At 45.8% G+C, this 15,245-nt stretch overlaps 2 protein-coding genes across 3 annotated transcripts; both read left to right on the top strand.

Annotated features, from left to right (window-relative positions):
- Positions 1 to 223: 223 nt before the first annotated feature.
- On the top strand, positions 224 to 2,741 carry si:dkey-251i10.3 (uncharacterized protein LOC553498 homolog). Its single transcript, XM_056424275.1, has one exon. It carries the CDS (start codon positions 243 to 245, stop codon positions 2,526 to 2,528), a length of 2,286 nt encoding a protein of 761 aa, XP_056280250.1. The 5' UTR covers positions 224 to 242; the 3' UTR covers positions 2,529 to 2,741.
- Positions 2,742 to 8,920: 6,179 nt separating this feature from the next.
- insig2 (insulin induced gene 2) lies at positions 8,921 to 14,632 on the top strand. Of its 2 annotated transcripts, none has more exons than XM_056424461.1 (7): positions 8,921 to 9,066; positions 9,657 to 9,780; positions 10,051 to 10,223; positions 11,657 to 11,781; positions 12,007 to 12,173; positions 12,493 to 12,592; positions 13,238 to 14,632. In XM_056424461.1, the coding sequence occupies exons 2-7, from the start codon at positions 9,665 to 9,667 to the stop codon at positions 13,256 to 13,258; spliced, it is 702 nt and encodes a 233-aa protein (XP_056280436.1). In that variant the 5' UTR covers positions 8,921 to 9,066; positions 9,657 to 9,664; the 3' UTR covers positions 13,259 to 14,632. The 2 variants fall into 2 exon arrangements, with proteins under 2 accessions (XP_056280436.1, XP_056280427.1); XM_056424452.1 differs by having other exon boundaries at positions 13,217 to 14,632.
- The last annotated feature ends 613 nt before the right edge of the window (positions 14,633 to 15,245 follow it).

Below are 15,245 nucleotides of genomic sequence, written 5' to 3'. Positions count from 1 at the left end.
CAAATGAGCACGTTTACACACTCTGAAGAGAGAGCTCTCTACTTATCTTAATTGCTTACTTTGTAAACATATTCTATACCTTTCTATTAGCTTGTAATTATAGATATCCTATTTCCGTTTTCAAGTGTTATTCACAGGTATAACCACACATTTTGCGACAGTGCCGCAAAAGATTTACGACACCGTCTCCATTCACGGCTCACGTGTGTACACGCCGCTCCATTCTGTGTGTGTACTCCAACATGGCTGAAGTCTCCCAGAGGAATGTGAGTAAAACGGCTCTCAAGGAGAACCCCGAGGTAGGAGACATGAGCGCGGCGGTGAGGACCGATGTGTTCTCCGACGACGACGAGGAAGATTTAAATAAAGCGGATGAAATCAGCAGCGACGAGGACGACGAGGATGAACGAAAACGGCAAAAGCTGCTGGAAGCCATCAGCGCTCTCGGTGGGAAGAGGAAGAAGAAGCTCGGGGAGAGATCCGAGGCGTCCGTCCACATGTCCGAGTTCACCGTCAAGGCGGACGGGGAAGGAGACAGAATCGACCTGTCGGACCTCATCGGGACCATGGGGAAAACCTCCGTCCTGCCAGCCAAGACCAAGAAGCAGCTGAAGAACCTACAGCGAGTGAACAGGACTATTGAGTGTCCTCTGAGCAAGCAGGAGAGCCAGAGGATCCAGAGAGACGTGGCCTTTCAGAAGGTGTCCAAAGAGGTGACCCGGTGGAAGAGCATCATCAAACAGAACCAGAGGGCCGAGCAGCTGGTCTTCCCCCTGAACCAGGAGCCCGCTGGCCCCAAGCCCATGGAGAGGGTGGTGAGCGGCTGGAAGGCACAAACTCCCCTGGAGCAGGAGATCTTCGCCGTCTTGTCCGCCAACAAGCAGCCGGTCAACGACCCCATCTTGACCCCCGTGGAGGAGGCCTCGGTGAGGGCGATGAGCCTGGAGGATGCCAAGATCCGGCGCGCGGAGCTGCAGAAAGCCCGCGTGCTGCAGTCCTACTACGAGTCCAAGGCCCGGAGAGAGAGGAAGATTAAGAGCAAGAAGTACCACAAGGTGCAGAACAAGGCCAATCGCAAGGACTTCCTGAAACAGTTCGACGAGATGGTGAAGACGGACCCGGCCGCCGCCTTGGAGGAGCTGAACAAGATCGAGCTGGCCCGCATGCAGGAGCGGATGTCCCTGAAGCACCAGAACAGCGGCAAGTGGGCCAAGTCGAAGGCCATCATGGCCAAATACGACGACGGGGCTCGCAAAGCCATGCAGCAGCAGCTGGAGGTAAACAAAGAGCTGACCCAAAAACTAGTGAGCTCCATGAATAACGAGGAGGAGGAGGAGGAGGAAGAGGAGAAGGAGGTAGAGCTGCTGCCTGATGTTGTAAACGATGCAGAGCCGGGACTGGACTCGTTAAACCCCTGGATGAGAGGGAAGCTCTCTGAAGAACCCACAGAACAAGAGATGGAAGACCCTGTCGCGCTCACAGCTGAGAAGCCTGGAAATACAATTGTAGAAGAGGAGGAGGAGGAGGAGGAGGAGGAGGTTGAGGAGACGGAAGAGGAAGTGCTCCTCCGAGAGTTTGACAGCAGGAGGAAACTGCGTCAGGCTCAGGAGGCTCTTGCAGCACCGATGATATCTGCGGACGAGGAGGAGGATGAAGCGTCTGCAGCAGAGGACCCGGATGAGGAGGAAGAGCTCACAGAGTTCACCAGCCTGTTCCTCGGGAGAGCAGAAGTCCGTCAGGAGGCCGAGGCGACCGCCGCTGCTCGGCTGGAGGAAGACGTGATCAGGATCAGGTCTCTGGACGACATGGAGGTCCTCGGTCAGACGCCGACCAGCGTTGAGGCGGCTGCTCCTCCCACAGACCTGGAGCAGCTGCCTCCTGCTCCTCAAACATCTGGCAAGAAGAGGAAACGGAAGAGAGGGATCGAGCTGAAGGAAGTTCTCACCAAAGGGACAAAGGTCATCAAAGTGCCTCTCGCTCCGACCACGGAGGACACGGAGGACTCTGAGAAGACGGACCAGCGGGGGCTCATCAAAGAGGCCTTCGCCGGGGACGACGTCGTCTCCGACTTCCTCCAGGACAAGAGGAGGCAGGAGGCCGCGGGGAAGCCCAAGGTGGTGGACCTGACGCTGCCCGGGTGGGGTGAGTGGGGCGGCACGGGCCTCAGGCCGTCCCGCAGCAAGCGCAGGAGGTTCCGGACCAAGGCGGCGCCGCCTCCGCCCCGGAAGGACCAACACCTGCCCAGCGTCATCATGTCGGAGAAGAGGAACCGCTCCATCAGCCTCCACCAGGTGAGCACGCTGCCCTTCCCCTTCCAGAACCACGCGCAGTTCGAGAGCACCATCCGCTCGCCGCTGGGCCGCACCTGGAACACGGAGCGCACCGTGAAGAAGATCGTCAAGCCCCGGGTGGTCACGAAGCTGGGCGCCATCATCGAGCCCATGGCGCGGGAGGAGCTGCTGAAAAACAAGACGCAGGCGTCCGCCGGGAGTAACCGCAGTGTGGACTCGTGGAAAAGGAAACATTGAGTATGGAACGAGAGAAAAGGATGGAGACCCTCATCATCTTCTTCATCATCTTCATCAGGTTCATGTTGTGAGCTCATTTCAGCTTTTAAATGAGATGAAATCATGTTGACTGTTTCTGGAGCCTTTCATGTTTAATCCAGTTTATAAAGTGAACTATGTAGTGGAGAATATATTGAATCAAAATCTCTAAAAAATAAAATTGAGTTGAAGATATGGTAAGTTGCACTATTAACAGTTATTCCTCTTTTTGCCACCTATTCTGCATTTGAGTAGCTGTGTTACTTGTTCCACATCCCACAGCATCCTGTACAAGATTATGACTATACAGGATCGCTGCTTTAAATCTATTTTTCCAGTGTGATGCGTTTGTCTTGGCAGCATTTATATGTATAAGTGCTGATTTCACTCGTATGAAATGAATGTGTATTGTAGTTTATTAATAATTGGTTTTAGGTTTCTGTTCCATGAATCTATAAACTAGGATCTATAGCCGATATTTAGGACCATGGAGGAGGAATAAGTACCGTACTTTTTTCAAGCAATATTGTACGACTGTATGGCTGTACATTTATTTTTATGATGGTAAAATACATATCTTTGGATTTTATTTCTGATATTTTATAGACCAAAACACGTCTTAGTTAATCAAGAACATTATTAATGATTAGATTTTACTTTACTCATCCCCAGGGGGAAATTAGGTGAAGCAACACATTTTTTACAACTATAAAATAGCAAGGTATATTACATGTAAGAATTTAAATATTAGGTTATGAATATGTATAACTAAAATGGGCATCATTTAAAAATCTGCACATGCAATGTCAAATTGTCTGAAAGACATGTCAATGTCTCATTGATGCCTACTTTCAATAAAATAAAATAAAGAATGAAACAAATTAAAGAAAATATTCAAATGAAAGTGTATAGTCATCAGGTTAATTAGTGATTGTACTAAAATAAATAACACTGAGTCTGTTGTAGGGAGTTATCACATGATTTATTCAAAATGAACTTCACATCCTGGTGTGTGAAGCTCTTCTTTTGACGTAAAGGTGTCATTGAAAGCTCTTTGAATGATGTCACCGGCCAGGTCCCACTGACCTGGGGGGGGTGGGGGGGGGGTCACAATATCCAGCAGTCTGCACTCGACTTCTTCTCCTCTCTTTTCTCTCCTTTGAATTCAAATCCACGTGCAAGGCCATGCAGCAGCGTCTCAGGAAAGCTCTTCCAGTTGGGTTAAACCTTCACACTTGGGTGAGAGTGCACACGTTGGCACCTGACGTCTCTGTATTTCACCTGATGGACACTCTATTAAAGCGGGGCATCCCGTAATGGACTATGCATCAGTTCAGGTAATGGTTGTCAGCCTGAGTGCCCGAGAGGCAGCGGAGAATTCCATTAGAAACCTTCTAGTTACTAAATCAGTCATTCTCCATCTCCCTCTCTATCGAACCACCTCTTTCTCTTTGGGGCAATTACTACAGCTTCATACAGCGTTCAGTGAAAAGAGAGCGAGTCCTTGGACTCCCTCCGGCCCACTGGACTGAGACCAGCTCCGACAGTGATGCTCACTCAAAGACGTGAAGGCGGCCGGGCTGTAAATCAGAGCGCTGGGCGTGTGGATGGCCTACACCCCCCACCCCCCTGTGATGGAACATGTTTTTCTCCATAATGCCCATTTATGAGATCTGCTTAAATATTTGTTCTAGGATGAAGGAGCGTTTATGACTACCTTATTGGTCGGCTGCGAAACATCCAAGAGGTAACGCTGACTTCAGATCAGTTTTTACACTAATGGCTATAAGACGTGACCCACTGTAGTCATCACCATGCAGGGTAATTAGAAACTGATTGCCCAACATTAGAGGGAAGTAAAAGGTCCATGACAGTCACTTCCTCACACACACACACACACACACACACACACAGTAGATGTTCAAAGCTGCTGGTCCACTGCAGTCCAATTGGCTCAGAGGCCGGTACAATCTGATGGACTAGAGGACCCTCACCCGGTTCTCCCCATGTGGTTCAGGGCCTGGCTCCATTCCCACCCTGACAGGTGTAAGATTAACTTAGTTAGGTGCAGAGGCACTCATGCACAGCAAATTAAATTAATGGAACAAATTTCCCTCCTAATTAAGATGAAAATACGTGTCAGTTGTAACCTTGCTGAGCACTAATTATGTACAAATGATTTATCATCTGTTTCGTCCTGAATAGCAATGGGCTCTCCTCTCCCATAGCCCGGGCTGGCTGTTAAGAGATGGCGCCTGATTAACAGTGACAGGTTGTGCTGCGGAGGAGCTGCACGTCGGAGGGCCAGCCAATGGCAGCCGGCGCCTGGAGCTTCGACTCTCCTCCCTTCCATTAACCTACATCCAGTGTGCAGCTGAGCATCGCGCCGCCTCGGCTCTCCTTCTTGTTTCTCTCCTCGGGAAATGAGAATAAAGTACATTGAAAAGAGGAAGGGAGGGGGGTGGACTGGTGGAGCAGTGGGGATGAATCCTCCAAGTGATGTGCCATGCGCACTGAGACTGGATTAGCATGTGCATCTTTAACACGGTTCTCCACCTCCAAATAACAAATTGAATAACGCAGCATACACAGTTGAGCTCATACGTCTACATTTTATGGCTTCGTGGCGGATAATTGCTTCTTGGTTCCCTCGAACAAAAAACCCAGCTCCCATCGCCTTGGTAACCACCGTGAGACCAGCAGGTGGTGCAATAGGTTAGGCCTGCCCAAAAGTCCCCCTGTATAAATTCCTGTGGGCTAAAATATCAAAATATGCAGGGCTTCATTATACAATTACAGCCTAACTGGGATATTCCATCTTATTTCCTCCGCCTTGCGAGTCCAGAGATATACTTCAATGGGCGTGAGCTTTGATTAGCATTAGAATCAGAGTCTCTTGTGATGCTAAGGACACGGCGGCCAATCTGTAATCATTGTTCCGCAGGCGTGCTCACAGGGGAACCGGCCCGCTTTGTCATTATCATTCATTATGACACACACACACACACTAACACACATACACACACACACACACACACACATGCTGGCACACAGCGGTGGTGCTGCTGCCAGCAACAGGGCATTTGCATTTTCTTCCTCATAGTTCCAAGAAATTGTGTGCAGACACATCATGCACCACTAATGACTCCTCTCTGTTCCGGGCCTGAAGATGAGAGATGCCGTTCCACCCCGACGACGGCTGCTGCTGCTACCGGAGAGAAAAGAAAGAATAGATCCCTCTTTCTGTGCTGCATTTCCCACCTTGTGTGATTCTCTTTCTGCAATTGTGTTTGTGTGTGTGTATGTGTGTGACCTCAAAATGTCATTATGTACAGATGTCAACTACAGCCATTAGGGATCATTCTACATTGTGTTGTGATCTGGGGTTCTTTATTGTTGTAACAATGTGCTTGTTGGATGTTGTTGTTGTTGTTGTTGTGTTAAATACCCCGATGGCTGCACAGGGAGGCACCAGTGTTCTCCTGTGTCCAAACCTGGCTCTTCTTCTGGAGACACGAATGTCAAACACTCTGCACCTTCCTGCTGCGTCGTGCCCTGTGTGTGTGTGTGTGTGTGTGTGTGTGGGGGGTTGTGTGTGCAGATTATTGTAACGTGCAACATTACAACACAATTATCAACTTGTGTATGAACTTGCGCCTGAGATCCGGTTCTGACATACGTCTGTGTCTGATACCCCTATAGCAGTATCTCTTGGTCTGTAAATCATAAGGCGCACAATAGACATCATTGTTATACATTTTGTATTCATGTATTAATCTGACTAGTTAGATTATCGACCATTTGGGCACTCTGGTTTCTATTGTCATTTAATTTCTGTATATATTGTACTTGTGAGATGTAATGACTGTATTTACTCTGTATAGTGATGCAGCCGTGTCTACACACAGATGTACAGGTGTGTGTGTATGTGTGTGTGTGTGTGTGTGTGTTCATGTAGACGTCTGGCTTGGTGAAATGAGGTGACCTCTTTGTATCTATTTTTTATGAATTTATCTCCCTGTACTCTAGGTGCGTGTAGCAGTGTGTGTGTGTGTGTGTGTGTGTGTGTGTGTGTGTGGAGGGGGGGGCGGGGTATCATAAATAAATAAGAGCCTTTATTTTGAATTTCACAAACAAGCATGTTGTCATAGTGACCATGACTCTAATATTTCTCTAGTTTTGTCATTTATACATTTACATTCTTATGGATAAAGGTGAATACAAATAATAATTTATTCTCAGGCCTCATAATGCAGAGTACTCGGGTCATCATGTGACACATTCACTGGAATACAGAGCAGCAGCTATTTCATATTGTTCCTCTGGAGAGAGAATCGGGGGTCTCGCTACGAGCGGCTTGGCAAACAGTTCCTCACGTCATGGCTGTTTGGGAAAGGGGGGGTTAGAGGTCAATTATAGACAACAGAGAGGTCACCGGGCCTATTATTTTGGAGTCGGGGACCTGCACCGGTCCAACGGGGATGACATTCATGACGAGGGTCCAGCCCCACCTCTCCGTCCCACCATGCGCACGCCATCACTCACATTTATACTGAAGGAGACGCCAGTGGGGCTCAGTGGTCCGATAATAAAAAGGCCCTTAGCAGTTGGCATCGGCAGGATGATGAATTGAATCCCCGGCTGTTCTCCGGCGGTGTCAGGGGGCCTCCGAGTAGCCCTTGACAACTAATCGAAAGCCCCCAATCCCTCCTCATACCTACCAGACTTCCTTTATCACTCTAATTATTAGGGTTAAGTGAGTCTCCCGTGGGACTGTGGGTAGTACGGGCGTAGAACCAGCTCAGTCTCTCATTAAATACTAAATAAATGGCAAATACATCGGATGACAGTGATTCGTATGTTCACATTGTCCTCCATGAAGGTTTGTTAAGAAATGTTTTGTTCTAAATGAAATAGCTTTTTAAGATATGATGTGATATACATCTGGGGGAACAGTGTATATCACATCATATCTTAAAAAGCTCATATCCCAGGTGCATTGTTGTCTAAAAACACTACACAAAATACACTGTTGCATCATGTTCCTTCATTACCATGAACACACACATGTAGTTTATTTAGACTCAATCCCACACACACACAGACGCACTGGTGCTTTAAATACTAAAAAAACATTCAATTCAATTTCAAATCAATTTATTTGTGGAGTCCAAAATCAACAATTTTGCTCATGGGTTTTTAAATCTGAGCAGCATAAAACATCCTCTGTGCTTGGACCCTCGCACTGGAAAATGAAAAACTAATGGGGAAAATAAAGGAAGAAACATCCGGAAGATCAACAGAGGAGGGATCCCACAAAGGTGACACACAACCCCACTAAATATAAACAGTTTGATGTGAGCTCTGTGTATTGTTTCCTCATAGTTGCCAGGTGTGTACAAGTACAATATTAATGTATTTCATTTATTTTTAAACATATTTTTACTCTGTAGCATGAAAGCTACAGTTCACCATAATAAGTTAACTCTGGGCTCTGGTGGAATTATAAATCATGGACGTTTGTATTCAAACTATTGAGTCAGCAGGTGTAATCCCTAAAACCCTGTGATGAGCACCAGAATACACAATGCAGGGAGGATTAGGAGTGATCCACACCACACTGAGACCGTCTCACCTCTGCATCTCTGTAAACCTGTTGGGACACAGGCGAAAATCAAATATGTTGCAGAATAAGTTTGTGGACGACGAATGACTCAAAAATACAGCTGTTAGTCCCTAAATCACGAGGCGCACAATAGACAGATTTTTTAAAACATTTTTTTTAATTCATGTATTTATCTGACTGTTAGATAAACAACAATTTGGGCACTCTGGTTTCTGCCTATTGGCCACATATTGTCATTTAATCTATGTATATATTTTACTTGTGAAATCTAATGACTGTATTTACTGTGGAGAGGGATGCAGGTGTCTCTCCACACATATGTACCAGATGTGTGTGTGTGTGTGTGTGTGTGTTTGTGTTTGTTTATGTACATGTGTAGACGTCTGGCTCGTTTACTGTGTTATGTACCTGTCAATATGTCCAAAAAGATATATATATATTTTTTTAAACATACAGATGTTTATTTCCTGTGTCCGTAAACTGAATATCTGCAGTAGCTAAAAAATAAAACATTAGTCATAAATTACATGTTTCTTTTAAACTGTCAAACTAATTTACTCTGGCAATTTATTTTAAGGTTATACATTAATATTTAGAAATCACCATTTCAATAGATGACATTCATGTATTATGTACCCCTGACTTCTGCAAATTACCTCTTTTTGTAGACCGTAAACGCTAATCACGTGATACTTCAGTTTTGTGTAACGTGGTTACGTCATGGCTTTAGACGCTGATTGGTGTTCACGCATCTTTGACAACCAGAAGTAGTCTCGGACTGGAGCGACGGCTAACTCGTTCTCGCATCCTGCAGCCTCGTGCTACACGCAGAGTTGTTTTAAATGTCACGTGTGATGTCCAACTGTCGTGTCGGAATGCTTCGGGCAACCTATGGTAAGAGGAACGCTCGCACTCAGCCCGGGAACTTTAGCTAAGCTAGCTATCAGGTTAGCCGCTTAACGACCAGCTAACTAGCTTAGCATACCAGCCAACATCGCGAGTCCCCTTCTGTGTTTGTGTTTCCTTGTAACACGTAACACATATTCCCGTCATGCAGTAGTTTCAGGACCCTCATGTCCCTGCAAGTATAAACTAAATATGTGTTTATACCTGTTGTATGGAAAATTTACAATGTTATGTAGCCTAAATATACAGTAGTTTCTTCATCGGAGGTTATTGGTGGATTACGCAATGTGCCTTTTATATAGTTCTATAATAATTTCCAAATATTTTGTTAAGACAAGTCTTCTATTACTGATATATTTCGTCCATAAATCATAACACCAGATTTTGTGGATGTTGCCCAACCCTACTGGAAAATGTGTGTTTGTTGTTCTTCCTCCTTGTGAAAACAAAGCCTGACTGTAAGCTTATTATAAGAAGACATTAAGTCAGGGATTTAGTTTGAGCAGCAGTCAACTAAAATGACAGAATTATCATTATCATGTTCATGTCACCCACCCGTCTGTATGTTCCTGACCCAGGCTGACGAATGTCCCTCACACTGACCGCCATGAGCAACAGCGCCGTGACCGAGGACCAGAGGTCAGGGTCCGGACCAACGCCTCAGCCTTCCCGGGGCCCCTATATCTCAGTTATCACCAACAGGTCAGTCCACCAAAGCTCACCTTAACAACAACATGATGACTTGATGAGATGGGGATATATACTTTTTAAAACCCATAACTTCCACAATACTTGTTTTTGTCTTGGTTTATGTAACATAGCTATGGGTGGATATGATGGAGTCTGCAGGGAGAAGTTTGCAGTACACTGTACTTCTGTACTTTGGGGCCTTGTGTTTCTCCTACCATGTTTTGTCAGTTTGCACTATAAAGCATAACACTGGACATCTGTTCCCTCTGCGCTGCATTGCAGGACCACCAACCTGTTCATCCGAGGGGCCATGCTGTTCTCTGTGGGCGTCTTCCTGGCTCTGGTGCTGAACTTACTTCAGGTGCAGAGGAACGTCACCCTCTTTCCCCCCGATGTCATCAGCAGCATCTTCTCCTCGGCCTGGTGGGTCCCGCCCTCCTGTGGCACAGCCTCAGGTATGGAAGAAACAGTCCTGTTTGGTTTATTGTCATCTTCAGGAGAGGAAAGAAGGGATTCAAAAGAGAGGTTCTGGTGGTTCTCAGCATGTACTTCGTAGAGTACTGCACAGAGATCCAGCTGGGTTGTGGACATAGACTAAGAAGTGGATATAGGGTGCGTCCCCAAATCTCTTGATTGCATCCCTGTTTCCCTCACTTGGTGTCTTAGTCCTTTATACGCAGGATTCTACCTGTGGAATGTCTTATTTATGAATTATTTGCGTCAGTATGTTTTGAAATTCTGATTGTGACATAAAATAACCCACAGTGGGATTATGGTTCCTCTTCAACACTGCAAATAATTAGGCTCTATGTTTCAGGTTATACTTAAATTCTATAACACCTCAAACGCGACACTCGGGAATGATGAGCCTCACGGGACTGAATATAAATGATGTATAACGTGTTTCATCTCCAGCTCTCTGACTTTAAATGTATCCATAACATAAGCTATTGAGGGAAATAACAGATCGTTCTAATCTTTTCAGAAATGTTTGTGGTCCTCTTGTTGTTCAGACCTACAATGAACACATATTTTAACCAGATGGCGAATCAGAAAACAAATTTAATATATAACTTGAGTTTAATCTGTGATCCGTCTTCACGCTGGTCTGAAACTCCAGAGATCAGTCCAATCAAATAACTGATTAACAATGAGGGGGCGTGTCCAATCAAATAACTGATGAACAATGAGGAGGCGTGTCCAATCAAACAACTGATGAACAATGAGGGGGGCGTGTCGAGGGGTAAAACACTTCCTGGAAGCCCGCTCTGGCTCCTCCTCCTCCTCCTCCGGGCTGAATAAGAGCTTTGGGACGACCGTCAATATGGCGGCGCAGAACAACGTCCGATTTGATCGAGGATCCTCGATTCTTCCGCGTTGTATTGACTAACTTAATCCGTATTATGTAGACACTACGATAAATTTATGAGATTTTAATTTGACTGAGCTGAACTTTTATTACAAAAGAGTAGACGCTACGGTGAAGCCACAGCTCGAGGCCTTTATAATACACACCGCACACATTTTAATGCTCAGCGTGACCACCGAGCTGCTGTTATTGAAATGTTGGCCCCTGGGTGTGACTGCTGTAGATGTTCCCAAGTGGCTCAGCATCAACCAGGAAACCAGGCTCTCTTCCTCCCCAGACGCACTACCCCTCTTGAGCCTGTCACTTCCACTTGTTGCACACGCACACTTACACACACACACACACACACACACTGGGCTTCGTCCCCCAAGGAAGGACGGCTGCATTTTGTTGGCAGTGCAACAACAAAGTCATTTAGAAGCTACATTAAGCAGTCAAAGGTTATTCGAGCGACCCACACAGACCCAGTTGTGAAGCTGTCTGTGTTGCCTCGTGACCGTCTGTTTCCTTTCTCCCCAGCGATGATCGGGCTGCTGTACCCGCGCATCGACAGCTTTCTGGGGGAGCCGCACAAGTTCAAGCGGGAGTGGTCCAGTGTGATGCGCTGCGTGGCCGTGTTTGTGGGCATCAACCACGCCAGTGCCGTATCCTTAAAGTGTGCATCTTCTGTTCAGCACCAATAGCTTGGTGTCGGCAGTAGTTTGTGTGGACTGTCATTCAGGAATGCTTTTATTCTTGTGATTTGACGGCTAACCGGTTAAATGGTAACATGCCGCCTCCACTGCAGTGCTGCACGGTATCCTGACTCTGCAAACTAGTTTGGAGCTACCGGCCGCCTACAGCTTGGTCCTTGACCCTACCTTCGTCAGAAAGTGGACTTTGCCAATAACGTGCAGCTGTCTCTGACTCTGGCGGCGCTCTCCATCGGCCTGTGGTGGACCTTTGACCGCTCCCGCAGCGGCTTCGCCTTGGGAGTCGGCATCGCCCTGTTGGCCACGCTGGCCACTCAACTGCTGGTTTATAATGGCGTCTTTCAGTAAGTTCACATTCAAAAAGCCTTGATGGCATGACCTTAATAATACACCGTGTGTGTGTGTGTGTATATATATATATATATATACATACATACATACATAGCACAGACTTTAGCGATCAGCTACGGTTACCGTTGCTGTATGTGGATAAAATCCTTCACCGGCAAAGCTCAATTGTTTGTCTTGCTGCATTTGTGAATCCTCGTTGTAATTTGATATCTTTGATGTATTTTACCTTTTTAGTAAACAGTCAGTCTGGCCAAGATAACCAGAGCAACATGGATACAAGTTACGTTTTGACGCGCATTCTTCTATGCACAGGTATACGTCCCCAGACTTCCTGTATATTCGCTCCTGGTTACCTTGCATCTTCTTTGCTGGGGTGATAACGATGGGAAACATAGGACGTCAGCTCGCCTTGGTAAGAAAATTGGAATATATTCAGAAATTCTGCTTTGCTGAAACTCTGTTGAATTGTTTAAATTAGTATTCGATTCATGCTGCACTGGAAAGTGAAAGGATGAGTGTCGGATCAGGCGCCAACTTAACACTCCGAAGTGAAGCCAATGTGTTTCAGTGTCCATTGTTAAAGCTGCATTCTCTCTCCTGACCACCAGGGGGCGACTCCTCTGGTTGTATAGAAGTCTATATAAATGGCGACTTCTCTCTCGATGTATTCCCTCAGTAAACATAAATTTATGTCTCAATCTCTAATTTCAAGTCTTATTCAACACCGCATGATGTCATCATTTAGTACATTATGGTCATGTAGAGTCAAACGGACCATAAAGCAGGGGATGCTTTAGGGCGGGGCTACCATGTGATTGACAGGTCGACACCAAAGACGTATACAGCGTTTCTACGTCCCTCGTCCTCAGTCCAGATATGTCGTCGACAGCCACAGCGCTTCACAAGCCCAATCCATAAAACAATGGGTGACGTAGTCACGATGACTACGTCCATAAACGGGCTGTGTGCAAAAGTTGCATCGGTGTCCTCCAATGGTGTCAACTCAATCAAATTGTGTGTGTTTTTTTAAATTCAGTATGAATACAAATTCATTCAGGAAAAGACGCATCAGGACTGAGGATCTCTCCAGGCCTCTGAAACCAGAGAGCGTCTGCACGCAGCATCAACGACGACTCGCCGGCCTTCGAGGAGCCAGTTGGGCGTGTCAAACGAGACCCCAGCTCCTGATTGGCTGCCTGGTGCTCTCTGCTGAACAGTATTTTGATTGGCTGTCGTCAGGCCATCCAGGTCCCGGGACATCTGCAGGCTCTATTGTTACCTGAGCTGAACAATGACAGCGGAGTTTCTCGTGTTTTTTTTCTTATTCTTCGGTGCAGTTTATCTCCACTTACCTGGGACGGGATTAGCAGCGAAGCATCTATCGTTCTTCACATCAGCTGCAATGTTTGAACATAAACGCACCACAGGGGATCAGCTCTTATCTCCAGAGTCGTCCACGGATCAGTGGATAAAACACACAGCCGAGCTGAGCTGTATCTAAACGGATATCTTTATCTACCAAACAGTTTATTGTATGTAATTAGCTTATATCTACACTTAGTTTTTTCCTTGATAAAGGGATGATGTGTCCTGTCTGCTTATCACCAACATGGACTCCTCTGAACCAAAGGAAGAAGGGATGACGCTCTGAGGAAGTGATACCTTTTTTTCTGAAAGAATTCCTTCATCATGGGACCACTTCTATTTTTTTAAACCCATTTTCTTGTTTCAGGGAGCAACATTTATGAAAATTTATTTCTGGACCCCAAAAAAGGGCCGAAGCAGCATTAGCATCCCTCCGAATAGCTCAGTGTCCAGCCTACTGTCTTCATAGTGATTAATATGTGACGGTCATCCTTTCTGAACCATAGGTGTTGAAGAGCTCACATACATGCCCGTAGATGGAACTGAAAGTAGAAGGGTGTGTGGAAAGCTGGTGTATGTGGACTCCTATGTGACACACTGTTCGCTTTATATTTAAAGATATAACAAACGCACATTAGCGTGGCACTAACACGATGAACTCTTTGACCGGTCGCGTTGCTCTGGTCTAAAGGGTACTGGTGGTGTTATGAGGGATCCCTTCACACGTCATCTCCTCCTCCTGCCAATGTTTCCATAGAGCTCTCCACACCTCTGAAGTTCTCTGTCTGCAGGAGGAGTTGGCTGGTGAATAAAAGTAATCTGAGCTACCGTCGTATCGTTCAAGACCGTTTTCTAACCGTTTGCACTGCATCATGACGGGTAGAGTTACAGCGTTCAAATTGAAGCCGCTCAACAGTGTTTTTGTAATACTGTGATGTCTGTTAGGTGATGAGGACGAGGAGAACCCTTAGTATGTATTGTTTTTAGAGTAGCATTTTATATCACATATCAGTTGCTTTAGTCCACTTCCTAAAGCGACCTCTGGAACCTGCACCAGTGCAATCTGTATTAAAGACGTTGGCCTTTCTGAGAACTCCCTCTGTGTTCACTCGTCTCATCCAGGTAGTAACACCTGCACTGCGCTGAAGGATGCTTGGCTATTCAATTCAGTTTATTTTATAAAGCTCAAAATTACAAACTCCCCCTCAGAGGGCTTTACAAAAGAAAGAAGAAATAGAAAAAACACTTTCAGGGTAAAAAAGGAGGAGGATCCCTCTACAAGTCTCCAGGATGGACAGAAGAACAGATGTCATGTGACCAGATGAACAACGTTCAACTAATATGTTCTGTTTCTGACCTTCATACTTCCAGGACATCCACAGTGAGATTAAACATGTTCGTCCTGGCCAGGATGCAGTAATACAGCAACCCACATGCATGTATTACAGATATAGCCAACACAATTTGAAGACAATTGGATGTGGATACAATAGAGAATGTAGCATGAACTAGCATCTTTAAACAATACAATAGCTATTGAAAGAATAAAATGGATAACAAATTGTTTTCCTGCTTGTTAAAGAAGAAAAAACAGAAGCATGAGTCAGCAATACGTGAAGTTTAAGCTGTGATGTATTCTGACGTGCATGCTAATTAGTAAATATCGTAATTTCACAATTATTTATTCAGTGCACATCTAT

The sequence above is a fragment of the Pseudoliparis swirei genome, chromosome 2 (genome assembly GCF_029220125.1).
Source record: "Pseudoliparis swirei isolate HS2019 ecotype Mariana Trench chromosome 2, NWPU_hadal_v1, whole genome shotgun sequence".
Classification (NCBI taxonomy): domain Eukaryota; kingdom Metazoa; phylum Chordata; class Actinopteri; order Perciformes; family Liparidae; genus Pseudoliparis; species Pseudoliparis swirei.
The sequence above is the reverse complement of the archived record's forward strand: the minus strand, read 5'-3'. Positions and strand labels throughout refer to the sequence as shown.